We start from the raw sequence: 20,640 nt of genomic DNA, 5'->3' as shown, positions 1-20,640 counted from the left end.
TCATCTTTTCCATAGCGACCACAGCGCCGGGGAACAGGCCAGTCCTTCTCACTTTATTGCACTCGAGCACACCCATTTGCCAAGGCGGCCATGTATGTACACCATTATTTTACAATGATCTGACGACAGCACCAGGGCACCGGGGCACACCCCTGCTCCCAGCCCAGCCCCTTCTCTCCTCTGCCAGGCTGCAGCGAGTCACCGTTTCGGGTGCCACCGCCCTCCCCATGCTTAGGTGTGGCAGCACTGTCACCCAGCACGCCTCTCCAGAGCCCTAGGGAAGGTGATGGGATGAGACCAAGGAGTCTTGTCCCACTGTGGGGGGCTTTACTTCGCAGCAGGAGCACCGCTGCCCACCCGTCGATGCCTCCCACCATGGCCAGAGCAGGTGGCCCTGGGGCTCAGAACTGGCCTCTGTGTGGCACCAGGGCAGCAGGGACAGGGGCAGACGCTGCCACTGGGGTAACTGCGCCAAGCGGGGGTGACACTAACCACACGTGGCCAGCAATGCCCCGCTCCTGGGCGCCCCATCTGAGGTAGAGCATCCTTACCTGTAGCAGCACCACCGCCCTCAGCATCCACCCAGCCATGGAAGCCAGGAGAGGGGTGCAGCTCCCACCCCGTGCGGCTGCTGGCACCGACACCAGCACCCCGCCACGGGGCTGGCCCGCACCCCAGAGCCCCAAGCAATAGCAGCAGGCAAGCACAAGTGCTGCAGCTCACCGCTAAACCCCGCTGCAGCAAAACAATTTAAATCAGCATGCAAAGGACCGGTTGGGCTCTGGTTTGGTTCACACCCCTGACACTGAGCACTGTCTGGGCTTTACGGAGGACATGAAGAGGGAGAGGAGTGGTGACATGTGCTGGGGGAGCAGAAAAGAGCTGGGAGCCAGGAGGAGAGCCTACACTCCTGGTCAGCTCAGGGGAGCACTGCCAGGAATGGGGCACAGCATAAGCAAAGCCCGAGGGAGCTGGTCTGACGGCCCACGTCTTGAATGCACCAGTTCAAACAAGCCAGATGGAACGAGGCAGGAGTGGAAACCAAGTCCCGGCGCAGGGGCGTGCATGGCCCCACGCATCTTCTGCAGAGAGGTCTGTGAGAGGGGGCCCACGGGTGGGAGCCGCAATGCCCTCAGCTGTGCCGGCCCTGCTGCGAAGCCAGTTGAGTGGCTTGCGCTAGCACACACCACACAACACAAACGTGAGGAGCCGGGGCAGGAGCAAAGGGATGAGAGCAGCTGCAGCACGTGGTCGCACGCTGCCCTCCGGCTGCTTGGGCTGGTGGGCGGAGCGGGGGTCCCCACGGCTGCAGCTCCAGCTACTGTGGGCAACCAGACCCGCTGCCCTCTCCAGACCTGAGTTTGGAGGCTGCTTGGGCCTCCCCTGCTTCCACTGCTCTCCGGGAGCTCCTGGGGCTCACAGTAGCCTTCCGGGTGCCCTGGGGACTCGCCATCCCCTTCTTCGGAAGCTGGGGGCTGGACTGGGCTGATTTCCTGCCTGTGGAGGGGCTCTTGGAGCCCTTGGGTTTGGCTGGCTCCAGAGTCTTCAGGCCCAGGATGCTGCAGTAATGGTTGCACTGGTGAGTGGCCGCGAATTGCTCCAACAGGGAGGGGAAGCAGCTTTCCTTCAGCCCCTGGTACCTGCCAACACAGCCACACTCAGCCTCACCTCGTGCTCGGAGACGTCCCACCGGATGGCGCTTACTATCATGCCCCATGCCACCCCACATCTGGAGTGTCACTCACCCTTTGAGGTTGGTAGCTATCCGCACGTTGGTCATCTTCCAGCCCACGCCTGCAAGGAAAGGGAGGACAACCAGCCCCTGCCCAGGCAAGGATGGGCACCGGAGCCAAAGGCAGCTCATCACCCTTTAAGCAGGGCTCCAAGGCACATAGGGAAACAGTCAGGAGGGCAAGGCTGGGGGTAGTTCTCCTCCTTTTGCAAGCACACAAGTGGTGAAGGGCCATGGGAATTGGGTGGGAATATCCCTTTACCTTCCATGTCAGTCACAAGGATGTTTCCATTCGTCCACTGGTATACCCAGTGCTGGAAGGCACAGCATTTGAGCACAATCTCCGAGGTGCCTCGTGCCACCAAGCTGCCATCTCTCTCGGTGACACAGTACTGCTCACAGGGCCCACCCAGGTCCTCCTCCATCGTGGCGTAAGGGATGTTGTTGGCCGGTCGGTAAATCAGGTACAGAGGAATTATCCTGTGTGGTAACACACAGCTCAGCAAATGCAGATCCACACATCAGTCTCTGGCTTTTGCCTTCCCCCCAAATCTCTTCTGTTTGAGTGTAGGAGAAGAAGTTGCTGCCCTCTGGTATGTCCCCGGTGCCCCATGGAGAACCCTCCCACCGTCTCCCAAGGAGCTCTGCCCCACCGTCAAGCCCAAGGGGCTGCAGCACCCTACTTACTCAGGCACTGCTCCAAAATCAGGGACGGCTCGTGCCTCAGCAGCAAAGATCTTGCAGTACTCACGGCTAGAGTTCTGGATTTTGCATTCCTGGAGATTCAAGCAGGAGAGTCAGGGCCCTGTCCCTCCTTGTGCCAATCAGCCTGCAACAAAGCCCTGGGACCCCCCTCCTGGAAAAGCATCCCTTGGGCCCACTCCCAGTTGTTCCCCTATCCCAGCAGTCAAAGGACAGGTGACAGGAAAGCTCTGAGCAGCTCTGCATTGCTCAGAGAGAAGGGCTGAAGCCCACAGGGATATGGCTTGACCCATCCAAAGCATTCAAAAACTGGAAGGAAATAAAGAAAGCAGGCATAGCGCTGGGGACCGTGGTGCCAACAGAGGGGAAAAAGTGGGGTCTCCCCACAAATGCCAGCCTGCAATGCTCACCTGTATGGTGATATCATAGTTCTTCTCAATGAGGCTGTTCTCATTCTTGGTCCCAAAGACAATAAAATTGTGCACTTTGATGACGCAGGTGTGGCCGGACTCGAAGATGGGCTCTAGGCCGTAGATGGCTCTGGCACGGCAGGCCTTGCGCAGGAAGCCAGCACCCACTTCCATGTCCTCACTCACCACACGCCCAAAGAACTTATCCCCCCAGTAGCCTGCATCAGCCAAGCCCTTTGCGAACACCATGGGCGTCATCTCGATCTCCTCGCCGACTGGTGGAGGGAAGAGCTGGTGAGAAGGGACCACGCGGGCACGTCCTGCCCACACCACAGCGCGGCAGGGAGGTGGGGGCAGCAGCTTGTCAGCACATCACCCTTACCTTCGATCTCTTCCCGCAAGATGAATCCTGACAGCACTGGAGGAGACACAAAGCAGGAGAGGAGTCAGGGTTCAGCCAGGATCCCATCCTGCCTCAGGGCCCACGCACTTCCACATGGGGGGATGGCAAGGAGGAAGGCATGATTTGCTCACAGAGGCAGCACATGGAGGCAGATGCACTTTGCCAAGGCAGCTTGCAGAGCTCCCTCTCTGCAGCCCAGCACCAAACCCTCCCTGTGGCTCGCCGTGCCACCCCACCGCACACCCTGGCAGCTGTAAGAGCCCACCAGGCTGCTGAAGGCTCCTCACCTTCTGGGCTGAGCAGGAAATCAGTGGAGTCAGTGCCGTACTCATTGCTGATCACACAGCGGTAGACTCCGCAGTCCTTCTGGGATGCCTGCACGATGGCCAAGGCTGCCTGGCCCTCATCACCAGCACTGGAAGAAATCAGAGCAAGGTGTCAGCCTCGGGCAGTGCATGGGGACACCTGGAGCCCTGTCACCAGCCAGGGCGCTGCAGTGGGCACCGTGCTGGCTTTGGAGGGAGGGCAGAGGGCTGGAAAGGAAGCCAGCTGGTGGGCATGCAGGAAGGCAGGAGCATCCTAGCTGCTCCCCTGGCACCTCATGGCAACAGGAGGCTGGCCCTTCATACTCACGGACGTGCACATCTCCCAGGCAAGCCCTGCAAACTCTGGCCAGGGTTGGGCTACATGTTGATAAAGGTGGTTGCCTCTGAGTCTGGCTTGGTCAGGGCTTTAGCTGACTAATAAATGCTTGTCTGGGTGAGATAGCTGGAAGTCAAACACAGAGGTGTTCAGCTTCCTCCTACATTTTCAGCCATTCAGGAGTGAAGGCAAACACTACTCCCCATCCTGCAGACTCTCCCTTTCCAAGGAACCAATAAATCATGAACCTGCAGAACCAAGCTTTGGGCTGGCATCTCCTGGCCAAGGTGGCAGCACGCCAGGCAGACCAGTCCCCACAGGAACCAAAAGCCAATTTCTGCCTTGCATGGCCAGTGTGAACTGGCAAGGGGATGACAGGTTGCAGAGGAAGGAGGGATCTTCCTCCCGAGACCCACGGCTCAGCTGGCCACACTGTTCAGCTAGAAGGAAATGGACACTCCTAGTCCACCTGCCTCAGCTCAAGTATTTGCCACAGGACATCACTGGTGCCCCAGAAGCATCTCTTTCTGCCTGCCCATTTTAAAGGATCCTCACTCACACGACTCTTAGAGGCATCAGGCAAATCTCATCCAATGTGGATGATGTTCCCACACAAGCTAGAGCTCACCTGGGCTTGAGCACAAGCTGTTCTCCGTAACACACCCTAAAGAGCATCCCAGATACAAGCCACACACAAGTTTTTTTCCTGTGCAAGGGCAGTGCCAAGGGATAGAGAGAGCAAAACCAGAGCTACTTTTTTCTCCTTTGGTGCTTGCCAGTGTTGATTGCATGGAAGTGCAGTGTGCAGGCCCTCCCAGCACAGCTACCAGCCCTCCCCTGTATCAGTTGGGGTCCCAGTTCTGTAGTTTGCTCCCAGCTTTCAAGCTCTGAGACGGGCACAACACTTTCCCTGCCCTCTCCAAGGTCTGGATCAGCCCCTGCCCTCCCCTGGGCTCCATGAATCAAAGCATCAGCCGTTGAGCCAGACTCTAGATGAAGCATCAGTAGGACAAGTAGGGCAGCAATTCCCTGTCCGAGCAATCCTCCCTCCCAGGGCACTGAGCAAATGATGTTCACAACGTACCGTGCCATGCAATGAGCTTCCCATGCAGCCTTAAGAAAATGGGCATCTTTACCACAGTAAACAGTGGCCAGAGCTGGATTTAACACATGAACCCAGGGCTATGCACAGGGACTACAATGACGTGGAGCTAGCAGGTTACCTCCTTTGTGCTTCTGCTACAGGGATCTCGTCCTTGTACCACATCAGCTTAGAATCACTCAAAATATTGAAGAACTGGCACCAAAGTTTCAGGTTTCCTGATGCATCGGAAAATTGTTCAGCCCTGATCTTACGAATCACCTGTGGAGCTAAGGACAGGGTGCAAAGAGATTGATGGTGAGACACACAATGCTGGATGCAGCTCTGGGGACAGGCCAGCCTACCCCAGTGCTGCTGCGTTGGACTTAGGTGGTGGGTATCACAAGTACATCAGCACAGTGCCACCTGGTACAACGTTGCCTTCCCAGAGAAGGTCTCAGAGCTCTAAATACAATGGGAAGTAAGAGGTACAAATGTTCTCAACGGCACAGCACTGCAGTGCCTAGTGGGGCTCGGCCAGAGGCAAAGCAGAAGAACAGTAGGCAATGTAGGAGGAAACATATCTACTATGGTAGGCATTCAGTAAGGTTAGCCCTACTTTTGCAAGAACTGGACTTTATGATTTTAGAGGTCTTTTCCAACCTAAGTGATTCAGATTCTACGAGTGCTGATTTCAGTGAGGCTATCACCTGGCTCCTGCAAGCACCTCAACACCAGCATTAAGCCTTTTCTAAGTCATTGCCACCAGGAAACACATCAGCATTGACCACAGAGGTGGAAAAGGTGTGTGCTTACCCTGCTTACACCCACTGGAGCCCTGAGCAGCACGAGGCACCATGAGGAACAGGGCATGCTGGCCAAAAACAAGAGAGTTAGTTCTATCATTCCCTTGGGTTGGGAAGTCCAGGCTGTGGAGACAGCCATTCTCAGCGCTACTGTCTCTGGCCTTCCTCTGCCTCCTCTGTGCTAACTGTGGTAGGGAATGGTGGACGCCAGCAGTTTATCTACAGCAGATGTGCTTGTGCATCTCTTGTGCTCGGGCAGATGAGCATCTGTCCCATCTTACCCAGCTACATCTGACTTTTCAAATACTTGGAGCACACTTTGGGCTTTCACACGGACAAAAGACAATGTTGAAAACCCTGCAAATGCACAGAACTCACATGTCCCCAGCTGGCTCTCACCAGCTTGGTTGGCCAGGCTCCCTTTGTAGGCAACAGGGAAATCTGCTTCACGGGGATTACCTCTTTCCTTACCTTTAAATGGGTTATTTGCTTTCTTGGATTCTGCTGGCTGCCCTTCTAGCTTAGCATCTTCAGGGACTTCGGGATCATTGCTGCTGTCACCTGCGGGTTCATCATACAGCTTAGGAACCTCCAACGTGGCCATCTTCCTCATGAGGGTTGGGGAGCGTTGCTCTGTTGGAGGGGATGGAGCCAGGGCAGGTGTCTGCAGCAGGGCTGCACTCTTCCTGGATTGCCGTGGTGAAACAGTAGGGCTTCTTGCATGCCCTTGGCTCTCTGGGGTTGCCTCCTCTTCCTCCCCAGCTTGCTTCGTTTTTGGCAGGTATATTTTGCGGCGGGCCCCAGAAGCAAGCTCCTCTGGTGTGGCACAAGGTAGTGCAGCCAAAGGGTCACTAGGGCTCTCTTTCTCAGGGCTCACTGGAGGCAAAATGGGAGCAGTATTAGGAGGCTGTCCCGCTCCTGCTCCTGGCACACTGCCCACCACGATGGATGGCACAGAGAGCTGGGATGACCCCTCCGCTTCGGGAGCCACCTTTGTACGTCTCTTTGGCGGCACAGGCCTGCAAGCCAGCATCTCTTTGCTGGTAACAAATTCCTCCTGAATCAGGCCTGTGATCCGCCTGGTTGTCCTGGGAGTCAGAGGCAAATTCTCTGCCGTCTGGAAGAGCTGGTTGTTTTGTACCTTTTCCAAAACTCTCCTGGAGGTGCGGGGGCTCAGGCCTGCAATGCCTATCTCTGGGAGCGCAGCCTCCTCTGCAGTGGGCTGCTCCTCAGCCCTGGGCTCAGCATCTTCTTTTGTGTCACTGTTGCTGCTATCTGACATTTTTAAAAGCAGCAGTAGGTAGCTCTTCAAGGAGGAAACAAGGTTTTTGTGTTGCATCTTCTCCTCCAAAGTCATTTCCTGAGGTTTCTCGGGGCTTGGCAGGACCAGTGGTGCTTGTGGCTGAACCTCAGTGCCTCTTTCAAAAGTGCCCGAAGGTGCTGCTGGCTCCTGCTTTGGAGCTGCAGCTGTTTGCTCTGCTCCTTCCTTCCTCTGAGGTAGTACAGGCACCTGTTTGGCACTCTCCTGCCCTGAAGAACTTTCTGGAAACTCCTCCTGTGGTGCAGATCCATCTGCCTTTTTGGTTTCTGTGGCTTTGCTCGCAGGAGGCAGCAGCTGGGCTCCAGACAGGGCCTCCCCTGCAGCAGGCTCCTTCCCTTTATTGCTGTGAGCTGCAGGCAGTGCCTCCTGTGCCACCAACGTCCCTGCTGCAAGAGGGGGGATTGGCCCTTCTTCAGCCACTCGTCCTGAAGCAGGAGCTGGTGCTTCAGCCTCCCAAAGCCCCTGAGGTGTCCCTCCCACCACAGGGGACGACTCTTCTTTGGCCACTTGTACTGAAGCAGGAGCTGGTGTTTCAGCCTCCCAAAGCCCCTGAGGTGTCCCTCCTACCACAGGGGACAACACTTCCCTGGCCACTCGTCCTGAAGCAGGAGCTGGGGTTTCAGTCTCCCGAAGTCCCAGAGTTTTCCCTCCTACCACAGGGGATGATTCTTCTTCAGCCACTCTTACTGAAGCAGGAGCTGGGGTTTCAGCCTCCTGAAGCCCCAAAGGTGTCCCTCCCACTACAGGGGATGATTCTTCCTTGTCCACTCGTCCTGAAGCAGGAGCTGGGGTTTCAGCCTCCCGAAGCCCCCGATGTGTCCCTCCCACTACAGGGTATGACTCTGCTACACTGCTGCCTCTTGCCTCTGCACAGGGCTCACTCCCGGATGGCTCTAAACCCGTCTCTTTGCTCTTCCCATCCTTTACCATAGTCTGATGTGCATTTTGCTCACGAGGAGTATTTTCTCCAGGCTCTGGAGGACTCAATTTCTTTGGCAATGGCTCTTTATTACCTTGGCTCTTAACATCTTGATTTGACAGTCCTTTCCGTGCCTCTCTGCCCTCAGGAGTATGGGAATGTCCTTCTGACTGTTTCCTAGAGGGAGGTTGCTCCTTGTGGGGCTGTGTGTGGTCTGGTGGTGGTGGCTTTGGTGGCTCCTGAGGCCTCAGCCTGGGGTTTGTCCTTTTTCCAGCCCCCCTGGTGTCCTGGCAAACCGGAGTCTCCTTCTTGAGCTCCTCTAACTTGTTGGCTTGCTGACCGGTATCTACTGTTGGGCCAGACACTGGATGTTTTAGGTCACTAGCAGACCGTCCCACTGCTCCTGCAACCTAGTCAAAGAAGAAAATGGGAAACATTATTTTACTGCCTGGGTCTGCTCAGTGGTGCTTATGGTCCATCTGTACCATGTAACACTGCCCAGCCTCTGCTTGAATGCTGAATCTTAACTGTGCAAACCTGGTACCGCTGATACTCATCCAGGGCCTTGCTGCTTCACCATCATCCCATGGTAGTGAGTCCCACAGCACCCTGTCACACTGCACAAAGTGGTTTTTCACTGTCAGCTCCAACTCTGCTGCCTTTCAAGACACAGCAGTACAACCAAGAGGCAGGGGATCTGCTCCTCTAAGTCACTCAGTGGCTTTAAATACAAGCTCCTCCAACACCACACTTGCCCAAGGAGCAACACTTTCCCATCTTCAACAGCCATTGCTAAGACCTTGTATAAAATTCATGCTCTTTTTTAAGAGTCAGTACTCCCCTGACACTATATCTGCAATCTCCACTCTGAGATGGGGCGATCGGCATGTCACACAGTATCTGGATGAGGCTGCCTAAATGATTTATAGCGAAATTGTACACCCTGACGTTATCTGTGCTATTTGACCATCCTGTTTCTTTGACATTCGGGAAGCTCAAATGTTTCCGACTGCAGCTGCACACTAGCAGACATTTCAGCAAGCTGCCCACTGCGATGGCTGAGCTTTATCCCGAGCAGATTTGGTGAAATCTTCCAGCCAAGGGACACTACCTGTTTCTGTAGGACAAGGTTCAGGGGAGGTAGTGATACCGCTGATATATGCTGTGCCTGTTTGGTGCTCAGCTAGCAGCATCAGGACATCTGCGTGGGAATGGGGCAGTCACACAACAGTTTTCCTTTCCCCTATCAAGAGGGGCTGCAGGCAGGACATCCCAGAGGATCCACTGCTCAAGTTTTTCTCCTGAAGGAGTTTTAAGCCTCCAAAATGAGGTCCATGGGTAAAGAGGGTTGTGGCACTTCATACGTAGGACTGCAGTTTTTGGTCCTCAGTGCCACAAAAAAGGACAGGAATGGTCACTGCACAGCCCCAGTCCATCTATTCAACTGCAAAGAGTGCGAAGGACCACGGCACACCGGGGAAGTTTGGGGAAAACAAGGTTCACAGATGGACGTTCAGAGAGAGCTCTGTGCCACAGTGTTGCCAAGGGAGGCATCTCTTTGGCTGCCCATCTTTTGGGGCTAGGAGGCACAGGAACTAAAGCTCATTCAGAAGAACTTGCTGGGGGCTTTTTAGAAAAGCACCTCTCCTAAAGCAACTGTGAAACACCTAAACTAGGGGCTTGTCAAAGAAATGTGATAAAAACACCATTTTCAAAATTATACAAGAACTACTGCAAGGGTGGTTTTCATTCAAACCCAGTTTTGCCTCTGCCCTTGTGCATGTGGATGTTCAGAGCCTGGCTAGTGGCTGGCGTTTTATAAAGTTCCTCTGCTACAGATAAATCCATCTCAAAGAGAAGTCCTGAGCACAAGGACCAGATAGGTCCCAAGACCAGGAAAACACTGCTAAGGCCCTGTCTGGGTTGCGGGAAAGATTTAAAAAATAAAATAAAAAGCAATCTGTGTCCTGGAGAGCATAAATATTCTCAAGCACACTTGGAGTCAGCTTCAAAGGGTTTTAAAATGGCTTATTTGGTCACACAAAAGCCTCAGTACTTCCCCCAGCAACACTAACTAGCTGAAGCATTCAAATTCAAATCAAAAGCTTTTTGTCTGCTCAAAAAGCACACTAGCTGTCAAGTTACAGGTTTCCTCTGTGAGTGGGTTTTTGAAGAGGAAAATACCTTGATGTGTTGTCAAAAGCTGAGGGATGACAGCCTGGCTGCCGTACACAAAGTTCCACCCTCCTTAAGAGCAAGGGGCAGAATAATGCAGAAGAGAGAGAAAAAGAATTGCTTTTCCATGGGCTTACACACAGAGCAATAATTAATGCAGCAATATGTGATGCCAATGGGTTAAAGTGGGCTTCACTGCTTTGAGTCCAGGACCCAGACACTCAATTCACTGCATAAAGCAGCATATTTCTGAGAATAAAGAGTGCTCCTGTCTATGGTTAAAGAAATCTATAAGAGGAAGAAAGGAATTTTTTTTTTTACTGGAGCAGCCGGCAGTCCCACTTTCTGTATCATGGATGTCCCCACATCCAGACGTACTGCGTTACCTACTGAGGGAGACGTGCTACACCCAGAGAGCATCATCCAACAGCCTTGGTCTGTACTGAGAGTGTGCACCTACCCTTGCTTGAACACCAGATTCTGATGGCATCTGCAAATTGGACTCAGAGAACCCTTTACCTCAGAAGGCTTCATCAAATTTTAAAAAAGAACACAAAACAAACAAACAAGCAAAAAACTGGTAGCCTCCAGTCTAATATTTTCATGGAAAATGCTTCAGGTTAAGTGGTTAAGTGACAAAAATAGAAGTTGACTAAAAGATGTACTGAGGGTCAGGAGCAGGTGCGGTGCCCTGGCTCTGCATGGCCACCACAATGAGTCTTGCAAGAGAGTTTTTCCAACAGGGGAGAGCCAAAAAATAGCCCAGATCTACTGTATACATGTTGCACTGTAAACAAAATTCAACGCCCTGCCTGGCACAGCTCACGTGGCATACCTGGCACGCTGCGCTCATTTGCATGGGGGGCTCATTAAACGCCGGCTGAAGCTCAGGCTCAACTGCTAAACTGAACAGATGTCATCAGTCTCACGTACACACAAGGCATCCACCCCCAGCTATAAATAGCCATTCACAGCTCCCTGCTTAACTGATTTGGAAGCATTCTGCATGAGGTCAGGCTGCCGATTAAACCGGAGAGCTTGCAGCACGCCCCGGGCCGCTCACCGACCAGCTGTCCAGCCGCAGGGCCTGACGTACATCTCTCCTCGCCACCTCGTCTGACATTTATTCGGAGATGGGGTGCTCAGCTGGAAGCTCTGCCACTTGGGCACACAAAGCCCAGACAGTTTCCTGGGTGTTTTTGCTGGAGGAGACCTGCGAATCTGCAGCAGCAGCTCCCTTGGGGTGCAGGCAGCCTCCCAGGGCTGATGCTGCACCACAACCACGTTGGCTGAGATTTGTTCTAGTTACCTCTGGACCGACGGCTTTATGTCCCTCCAACTTCTGTGCTGTGTGCTGGCTCTTCCTTCCCTCGGGTGGTGTAGGTCCTGCCTTTGACACCTCTGAGGATGGTGAAGCACCCTCTGTCTGGCTGCTGACACCCGCGGGCTGCAGGGCAGCCTCTCTCGCAGCCTCTTCCTTGGCTCCTGCCTCCTCCTTCTCCGCTGCTGCTTTCGCTTGATTATCAAAATACATCTCTTTCAAAGAGAAGTGCACATCACCATTAATTTTAGTGTCCTGATTCACAGCTTTCCCAGACTCTTTGATCTTTGGAGTATTTTCCACTTCTTGATCGTTTGCCACCCTCAGATGTGCACTCCTGCGTAAGGGGACGGGAGGGGCAAACCTTGGATTTGTTGAGGGTTTTGTCCTGTCTCTCCCACTTTCCTCTCGCTTTGAAACTTCCTGCTTCGGTGCTGGAGCATCCTCCACTTTCTTTTTCTTTTTAGCTGCAGAGTCTTTGGCCATTGGCTTAGCCACTAGGTCTTCCACCGTCTCGTAGATGTACGCGAGAAAGCCATTCCCATTCTCTTCTGCACTTTCCAAACAAGCATCTCCATTGGTGGTCACCTCTGCTTTCAAAGGTGCTACCAGTTTGTTTGGTAAGCCAGTCATCGTGTTTACTGACTGTTCCTTCAGCTCAGCCTCGTGGAATCTGGACTGAGAATCACCGACATGCACTTTTGCCGCATCCTCTTTCTCCCATGGAGAGGCTCCTGACCGGAGATTCAGATCCCTGGCCAGCCTCCGCTTTCTTTGGAGCCGATCGGGGCTCATTCCCTGCACATTCTCCACCTCCACATTCTCTTTCCCTCGTTTCTTGCTCTGTTCTATCTCTCGCAGTTTTTCTTCAGCTTTTCTCTTAATTTTGGCAAACCACTTCTGATGGATTTTGAACTCCGTCATGGTTCCTACTTCCAGCACACCTGAGCAGGACACGATGCCTTTGTTATTTCTAGCTGAGGCCTGGTAAATGCCTGCATCTTCCTCTCGGCACCTGGAAACCAAAAGCTCTGCATGAGACCTGCCCATCCTCCCCAAGCACTGCAGCTGTGTACACACACATGCCCTCTCCCACTTCTTGCCACAGAGGGGCCAGAAGATGCAGATGTTGGCCCATGGCGCCTGCGGTGGGTCTGGAGACCTGGGGCTGGCTCTGCCTTCTCTCAGCACTAACAGATAAACAACCCAGATGTAAACCAGTGCCCAGTGCCCTTTGGGCTGTAACTCTGCTAACAGAGGGCTGAGATGAAGGAGGAACAGCCAGCACCAAGCTTTCTGACTGTTCTCAGCCACATTCTTCCACAAGATCTTCTCCTCTCAGCTTTTCACAGACTAACTTTGCTTCTTACATTCCTGCTCTTCTTCTGTCCTGCCACCTTACCAGAGTCTTCCCACCTAACTTGGCAGGCACAAGTACATGCACACCTCTGCCTTCACCCCCTGGAACTCCTGGACCGCTCCTGCAAGAACTGCGCCACGTGGAAACCTGGAGCGGCAGAAAAGCCCACGCTGGAATCCCAAGGATCACAGGACTATCAGCAATACAGGTCTCTTGTCTGACATCCCAAATCCAGGACTCAAGCTGCAACAGGTCTCTGCTAGCTGAGAACATGTTCCTGGCTCTCCAGAAACACAGTCCTTGTCTAAATCTAAAGGAAGCGGGTAGCCTGGGCTGAATAAAGGAGGCCCTCGACTCTTCCAGTACAGTGCCAAAGCAGCCCTTCCCTTCCCTGTCCTCTCAGTGGAAGTTAGGAAAGGCCCTCCTAGGGCAGGGCTACAGCCCTTTTCCCTCTTTTGTCCTTGCTCAGGACACTTGTATGAACTGCTTTTGTCCTTATCCTGCCTGATCCCTGAACCATCATCATCCTCCTGGATGTAGCCAGTGCTTTCCCTTTGCTCACCTGGCGTTAGTCCTAACACTCTGCTCCCGTCTCTTGCAGCAACAGCACACACTGTTACAGCACTGGAAGGCTCCAGGGAGGGGAATTTCTCCCGACCTTCCTCATGCTTCCAGCATGGCTGCTATCCCTGGATGCAGTAACAGAGCTCATCCTGATGTGATCTGGGAGTCACCAGAGAGAAGAGCTGCCTGGGAAGGGCTGGCTGGGAACACTGCAGTGGGGAGCACTGGCACTGGGGGGATCGCTGCTGACAGCCGGCTTCTCCGAGTCACCAAAACGAGCTCCCACCAGCAAATCCAACTACTCTCCAGCTTCCTTACTCACTTGTACAGCTGCAGGGTGTGGCGATTTCCATGGCGGAAAATCTCATACTTAGGTAAGCCACAGTAGCGGTCCATCTCTTCATCATCCTTGTACCATGTCACCTCTGGCTGCGGGTACCCTGCGGAGGAGACAGAGGGACAGCAGCATGAGGAACACTGCAACCAGCCACACAGCAAGTCTGCTCCTGCAGGGACAAGGAATCATCAGCAAAACAAAGCGCTCTGGCAGGACAGGGTATGTGTTATTCTGGGCTCATCACATTCTTTAAATCACACAGCAGAAAAAGTATTGTGAGTGGAAAACAGATGGGCTTATCCAAGTCTTTTATCGCTCCTAGGAATAGGTCTATTTTTGAGGAAAAAATCCCAACACTTCATTCCTGAACAGAGGCGAGTGAATCACATGGCCATCTCCTGTAACACTGGCTGGGAGCAGACGGTGAGCGCACTGTCGCTTTTAGGGGAAGAGGCATGTTTTGATGAGATTAAGGCTAATGTTAGAAAACAGGCACTCACCCCTCCGTGAAGCCCTCAACATTTTGCGAAGTGTCACAGCCCGTAAACTGATCCAAAAGTTTCCATTGAACAGAAGCAACCTTGATTGCATCACAGCCAGCTTGGTGTCCTACAAATGTCACTTGACAGCAGATGTCACCTGCCTTTTCCGTGGAATGACATCAGGACGTGTGTGACCGGCTGGCCAGCGAGCTGGGCGCTCAGCCACCTTCCCCACCGCGCTCGGCGGCGGTGGATCAGCACAGGCAGACCTGAGCTGGCCACTGCCAGCACCTCCCATCCACCGCAGCACTAGCTTGGAGTAGGAGCAGCACATTTTTCAGGGGAAAACTGCTTTAGCAAGTGGCCACCTGGACACTTCCCAATGGCTGGACCACAGATTTCAGGGCTGGCCAGGACACTTTTGATCTCCAGGGTGAGGAGCCTCTTGTTTGCACCAGCCAGAGGAGCTGTGAACCTGCAGCAATGCCTGAGCCCAGCTTACGTCTGTTCCCACAAAGAAGGTCCCATAGCAGGAGCAAAAAGCAGGAGCAAGGACTCATCAGCATGAATTGGCTCTGGTGTTGGCTGACTCAAAATGCCTTTGACCAGAAAGAGCTAAATCAGGACATACCAAATCTCCTCCCCATTCATCATCTGTTTTCCCCACCATCCGCTTTCCAACACACTCCGTTCCCATCCCCTCGCTCATCAGGGCTCTCCACCGTCTTCTGGCCTTTCCAAGGCCTTATCCTGCTCCGACCAGAACAAGGCTGCGGAAGTACTCTTGGAAGAGTTTTCCTTTCCTGCTCTGCTATCAGACGAGAACAACAGCCATCCCCATGACACAGTCATTCCCACAGCCCAGGTTTTACTCTGTTCTCTTCCTTTCCTCACTGAGGTCTCTCACACTGCACTGCCTCTGGCATCCCTTTCCACCCTCACCACCCTTATATCTCTCACACCCTTTGCTGCCTCATTCACCCTTCGCTGCTGCCATCAGCAGCTCTGGTTTTCATTTGGTTCGTGCTGGTTAATGCTCCCTCCTCTTCTGCAGGGAGCCAAGTCATGAGTCTCTCCTCAAAGCCCTTCATGCAAAGCTCTCCCCTAGACCCTCACAGACGTGTGGTTGAAGTGAATGAACCCTAAGCTGCCAACCGCAGGAAGCCACATGAGTATCCTAGCAAAGAAATCACCACGGATTGACCCTGCTGCTTATATTTTCCATAAATATTAGCTGCTGACTACACTTGGCAGCAGGACCATGGACTGAACAAGCCCATGGTGGTTTCTTCCCTTTCTGTTCCAGGGACAAGGAACAAAATCGTTTTCATACACAGCTCACACTTCATCCAGGGCAACCCTACCCTTCCCAAGGGCTGTCTGGCACACAAGACTTTCAGGAGGCCCCATGGCTATTAGCACAGCTAGCTGGCAGGTAGGTTTTCCTAATGTTGTGTGAACAGCCACCACAGCACCTCATTCTGGGAACTGCAAGAGTACCATTTCCAAGAAGTCCTGTGATGTCCCCCCGTGGCCTCTGCATCTGATTCCCATTCCCAGCTGACATCTGCCGGAAAGAACAGTAATTTCTATAGCTGCACAGTGCCTCGATGAAAGGCTTTTCCTTCTGCTAAGCCTGAACTTTCTCTGGCTCATTGCACTTGCATACACAAGGCTACCTGCTCGCCACCAGGAGCTGCCACCCTGCCAGCCCACAAAGCGAGGGACCAGCCCCCACTGAACACCCCAGCTGGCAGCAAAATGGAGCTACAGGCAAGCACTGGTTGGAAACCCGCAGGCTGAAAGGCTTCCCAACCCCACATGCAGCCCAGTCGAGCATTTGGGAACAGCAGAGCCCGGCTGCCTGCCTGTGACCGCCAGCCGTCCCTCCCCAGGGGCTGTAACAGGAGTCGAGCAGGGGATGGTGAGATGGGCACGCCGGGGAGCCTAATACTGGGGAGGGGAGCTGCTGCTGGCATTGCAGGCACAGGCATCCATCTGCAGTCTGACAAGCTAATAAATTTAGGGTAGGCTTTGCCCCCGGTAGGTGCTTTGCACCGCCGGTCATGCCGGCAGCTGCAGCATCCATCCACGGCATGGCGGCGGCTGCAAGCGGCCCGTTTGGGGACAGAGCAGCCATTCACAAACCCGGCACTCTCCCTCCCCAAGCCTGTCCCTCTCGCAGCCCCCAGGCAGCTGGTGCTCAGAGGGATTTGCCAGCAGCTGGTCTGCTGCATTCACCAGCAAGCACCCGCACTTACAGACAGAAAGGTGCCGCGCATTCCCGGGGAGGAGGGCAGGCTCCCGCCGCGTTCCCCGGGTGTCTTCAGGCCCAGCAGAAGCTTTTGGGAAGTGTGTCTTCCGGCGGCATTGCTGCAGCGTGACAGCCAGGCCCTGCGCTGCACGGCCTGGAAGACCTTCTAAGCAGGGATTTTTTTCATGGAGAAATTGCCAAGTTTAGATCAAACACTCTTTTTCCTGAAGCTGTTAAAATTCTGGGAAGCCTTCAAAGCTTTTGTGACCTTATCCAAAACAGCTCTTGAATCAGCCATCCAAAATCACTCAGAGAGCATGTTTAAAGCAATTTTTTTTTATTATTATTTTATAGGGCAGAGGAGGGGGAAGTTAAGCTTCTGAAACTTGGGAAGGTGAAAAGAGTTTGGAAACAATTGCACATAACCTTGGTTTTCTGTTTCTGCTCTGCAGAAGCTGTTTGGGGGCTTCAGGCAGTTTGGAGAGGACAAGTCACAGTAAGATCTGGTCCTTTCTGGCTTCATGAATTTAAAGATCCCCATCTCCCCTGCCCAAGGCTGGGAGACTTCCAGTAATGCTGACAGGGGGACAGACTCTCACCAAGAACCTCTCCATTCCCCTAGCCTGTGAGTGCCACTTGCTCCCCCTTATTTTCTCTTGCTGGCTGCCCCAAACCCAGGCATTGCATCTCCCACCTCTGCTCATCACCTACCCCTTCCCCAGACCCACCCATCCACCTCTCTTCAGAGCCCCCATGCCTCTCCACACATTCTTGATCCAAGCACTTTCCTCTCATGAGACAGAAGTTTCCCTAGGAGGGCTCTCACAGATGCAGCAAGTTGAAATCCCTGATGCTCATTACATCCCTCACCCACTGCACTCCAGCCCTCCTCCCCAAGCTGCAGGCAGGGCACTTTCCTCCCCATAGCTCTGTGATGAAATCACACCGATTCCGGGCACTTTGCTTCGTTCCCACCCCCTCCAGGGATGGGCCACCTTGCACAAGTGCCACAGCACAGGTGCCAGCATTGATCTAGCATCCGCAGAGCACGGGAGAATTATCCAGGTCAGGCACTTGTTCAGCACAAGCACTGACCCATGAAATGAACCATGGGAACGAGCTCCTGAGCTATTGATTTGGGCAACAAGGTCAGTAAGGTAACCTGGTACTTGGTTACTCCAAGGTAACAGCCTTGGCTGGGGGCAGTCACTGCCTCACTTCCTAACACGCAGTTACAGACCCAGGCCCCCTCATCCAAGCCCCTGCACTTCATCAGCATGCATCACCCTTCCCTATACACTCTACAGAGTATAACTGAAAAGTTGTAAAATCCTTGTAGTGCTACCTGCAGTAAAGGGCACCCTCTAAAGAGAAGCACCCAATGGGTACTGATAGGAAAGGATCTGCAGGATGAGACCCCTGAGGTCCTGAAGTCCTGCCAGACCCACCAAGGAAACCACTTGGTGCAGAGAAGCAAAGTGCTCTGCAAGAAATCACACAACAAAAGGAAGCATTGCTGTTCCCTTTATTCTCAGAGAATAAAGGCTGAACTCATTTTGTCTAAAAAAAATGAGAATATGTCATAACTGATGCATGATTTGACCCAAAACAATCAAGTCAGACTTATTAGGCGCTCTGATAGCAGGCAGAACAGAGCTGGAGAACCAGACAGCAGGAGGAAAGCAGGGGTTGTGTGACCACCCAAGAGCATCAGGAAGTCTGCCTCAGACTTATTTCCTTGCTTGCAGCCCCCAGCAAATTTGGAGGCTGATTCTTCAAACACTGCCCTCCTAGGACGTGACCAGCGAGTCTCTGGTATTCCCAGATGTGGGACTGCCCTGGAACTCGTTATCAGTTGAGAAGCAGCAAAAAATATTAAGATGTTATTGTAGGTCATGTATCTGTGTATGGGGCTTGAGAGTCACAACAGGAGCAGCTGACAGTCTGCCCTTTGCCTCCTGTAAGGCTATGAACCAAAGTGTCCCTGGACTCCAGCCACAGCAGTGGGACTGAGCTGTTTCCACACTGGTCACTGGCCAGGGATGCAATCGCCACTTCCTTTCCCCCTGTAGTATCTCCCCGTTGAATGTAAACATCGTGGCAGGGGAGACATCTGAACTCCTGCTTAGACGTTACAACAGGAGTTTGATTTCCACCTCACGCCCCTCTGTCCCAAAAACATCCCAAGATGAGCAGCCCACATGCAACACACTCAAAGTGGGACAGGTGGTCCAAGCTGCTTGAGGGCTATTCTGTGAAAATTCCTACCTTGGGAAGGGCATCTCTTCATTTAAATGCATAAAGATACTCCCCAGTCTAATTTATTCGGTGTAAAAATACTGCAATAGGTTACATGATGAAGATGTTCATTTGATGCTTTCTTTCACTGTATTAGGAAGTGAGACAAGCATCAGGTCAAGTTTTCTACTTGGTGTAACACGTCAGGTTGTGCTACGTAGCACCAGCAGGTCAGCCAAAGCAGGAAGGCAGCTTCCTGCCTGCAGAGAGCATGGGCAGACCACAGGAAAGGCTACAGACAGGAGAAAGACCATGTCTGTCTGTAGATGTATTGCCAGTGGGTACAAGCAGACGCAGTTATTCCTTGGCAGCACGTCTCCTGCACAGTGAAGGGTTTCTCCAGCTATTCTAGGAGAGATGCTGTGAAGGATATGGACATGGCCCTTAGAAGGCTGACTGAAGTATCTCTCCCCTCTCCTCCTAAAATCACACCCAGATTGTTGGCCTCAAATGCACAGTGCACTTCCTACCCTGACAGCCAACTTCCAGCATAACTAGAGCTGAACTAGAGCTCAGCTGCACACATGCACCTCTCACCTTGACAGGGCCCACATGGAGCTGAAAGTATTATCTAGACTTTGGGGCTGTCCACCCCAAAACACAGCTGGTGGAGACTTAAGCCCGGACTAGGCATTTTAAAAGGGACAAGAAATCCTGAAAGGTAAAGCAGTGCTATTGCATGTCCCTACAGGAAGCAGGCATGCCCTGGGTTCGCACACCTCCCCGCTTTCAGGAGAGGAGGAGGAGAGAACTGTACCTGCTATTACTCAGGATTTCATAACGCATCCAAACATCACTCAGCTTTTGACCTGTGATACTCTTGGCTTGCAAAATGATGAGTTACATGCCACTGCACAATATGTAAAGCTTCTCCTTTTAAATAACTTCAATCGGAAAGCCCTTCTAATGAAGCACTGAAGGGCATGGCTTGGAGGCATCCCTAGCAGCCCAGTTTTACCACAGAAGCAGGAAGTGGTCTGCTAAAGTTAAGCATTAATGAAGTAAATGTACCAGTTGTAGCCTTGCAAGTTCAGAAAGTCAGACCTGTAAAACAAGTGTATCATACGAGAAGAGCCAAGAATTCAAAGCAGGCGTCTTTCAGAGAAGTGCTTCAGTATGCTCTCCTTTGTATACAGCTTATTTGTATTACGGCATCTTTGTAATGGCAAACTAGATCCCCTAAATCTCAACCAAGTTGTGGTACTTGTGACTAAGAGGCTCATTAGAGATAACCTTCTCCTTCCAGAACTTACAAGCTTGTTCTCTCCCTGAGTAAACTGTCTGGATAAGTAACATATGCAATACCAGGAAGGATCAGTGTCATAAACAGATAAATACTATGAAAAAAAGGAGATTTTAGCATCTCTATATTTAAAAGACAAATGCTCACCAGCAAAGGAGTTGCATGCCTTTATACCAGTGCGTTGCCATGCCCCATCACCATACGACCCTCTTTTTTCATTCTCCCCCTTTTCCCCTCTTATTGGCCTAAACCATTCCTGCTCAGGGTTAGATTTTAGCTTACTGGGTAGAAACTGGTCTTTATTTCAGACATTACCAGGTATACATGTTTGTCACCGATGCAGATTTACAGCCAGCAACCAGAGCTGAAGGTGGCTCCAGTATAACAGATTTAGTCTTTAGAACTGCACATTCCTAAATTAAGGGGTCCAGGATTAGGAAAAAAGCAGAGATTAGGATGCTAAAATGTCACTGGCCCAAGAAGTAATCATCATATTACATTTTTTGGTCTTTAATCTGCTCTGCTTGAGATGTTAGGTTATGCCTTTGCTTCTTTACAATCTCGACTGTTTCCCCACCTTCCCCCCTTAA

The 20,640-nt window shown here is 52.6% G+C and overlaps 1 protein-coding gene across 1 annotated transcript in view; it reads right to left on the bottom strand.

Moving 5' to 3' along the window:
- Positions 1-31: 31 nt before the first annotated feature.
- The window catches only part of ALPK3 (alpha kinase 3), a gene marked incomplete at its 5' end in the record, with an annotated part of 33,833 nt that continues 13,224 nt past the window's right edge, over positions 32-20,640 (bottom strand). The window contains 11 exon segments of the mRNA XM_084293627.1: positions 32-1,640; positions 1,746-1,794; positions 1,995-2,212; positions 2,420-2,508; positions 2,845-3,119; positions 3,227-3,262; positions 3,535-3,662; positions 5,113-5,260; positions 6,248-8,426; positions 11,501-12,527; positions 13,759-13,876. Of these exon segments, the coding sequence (XP_084149753.1) occupies positions 1,319-1,640; positions 1,746-1,794; positions 1,995-2,212; positions 2,420-2,508; positions 2,845-3,119; positions 3,227-3,262; positions 3,535-3,662; positions 5,113-5,260; positions 6,248-8,426; positions 11,501-12,527; positions 13,759-13,876 (4,589 nt within the window). The 3' untranslated portion in view covers positions 32-1,318.

The sequence above is a fragment of the Netta rufina genome (genome assembly GCF_964035555.1).
Source record: "Netta rufina genome assembly, chromosome: 11".
NCBI lineage: Eukaryota > Metazoa > Chordata > Aves > Anseriformes > Anatidae > Netta > Netta rufina.
The sequence above is the reverse complement of the archived record's forward strand: the minus strand, read 5'-3'. Positions and strand labels throughout refer to the sequence as shown.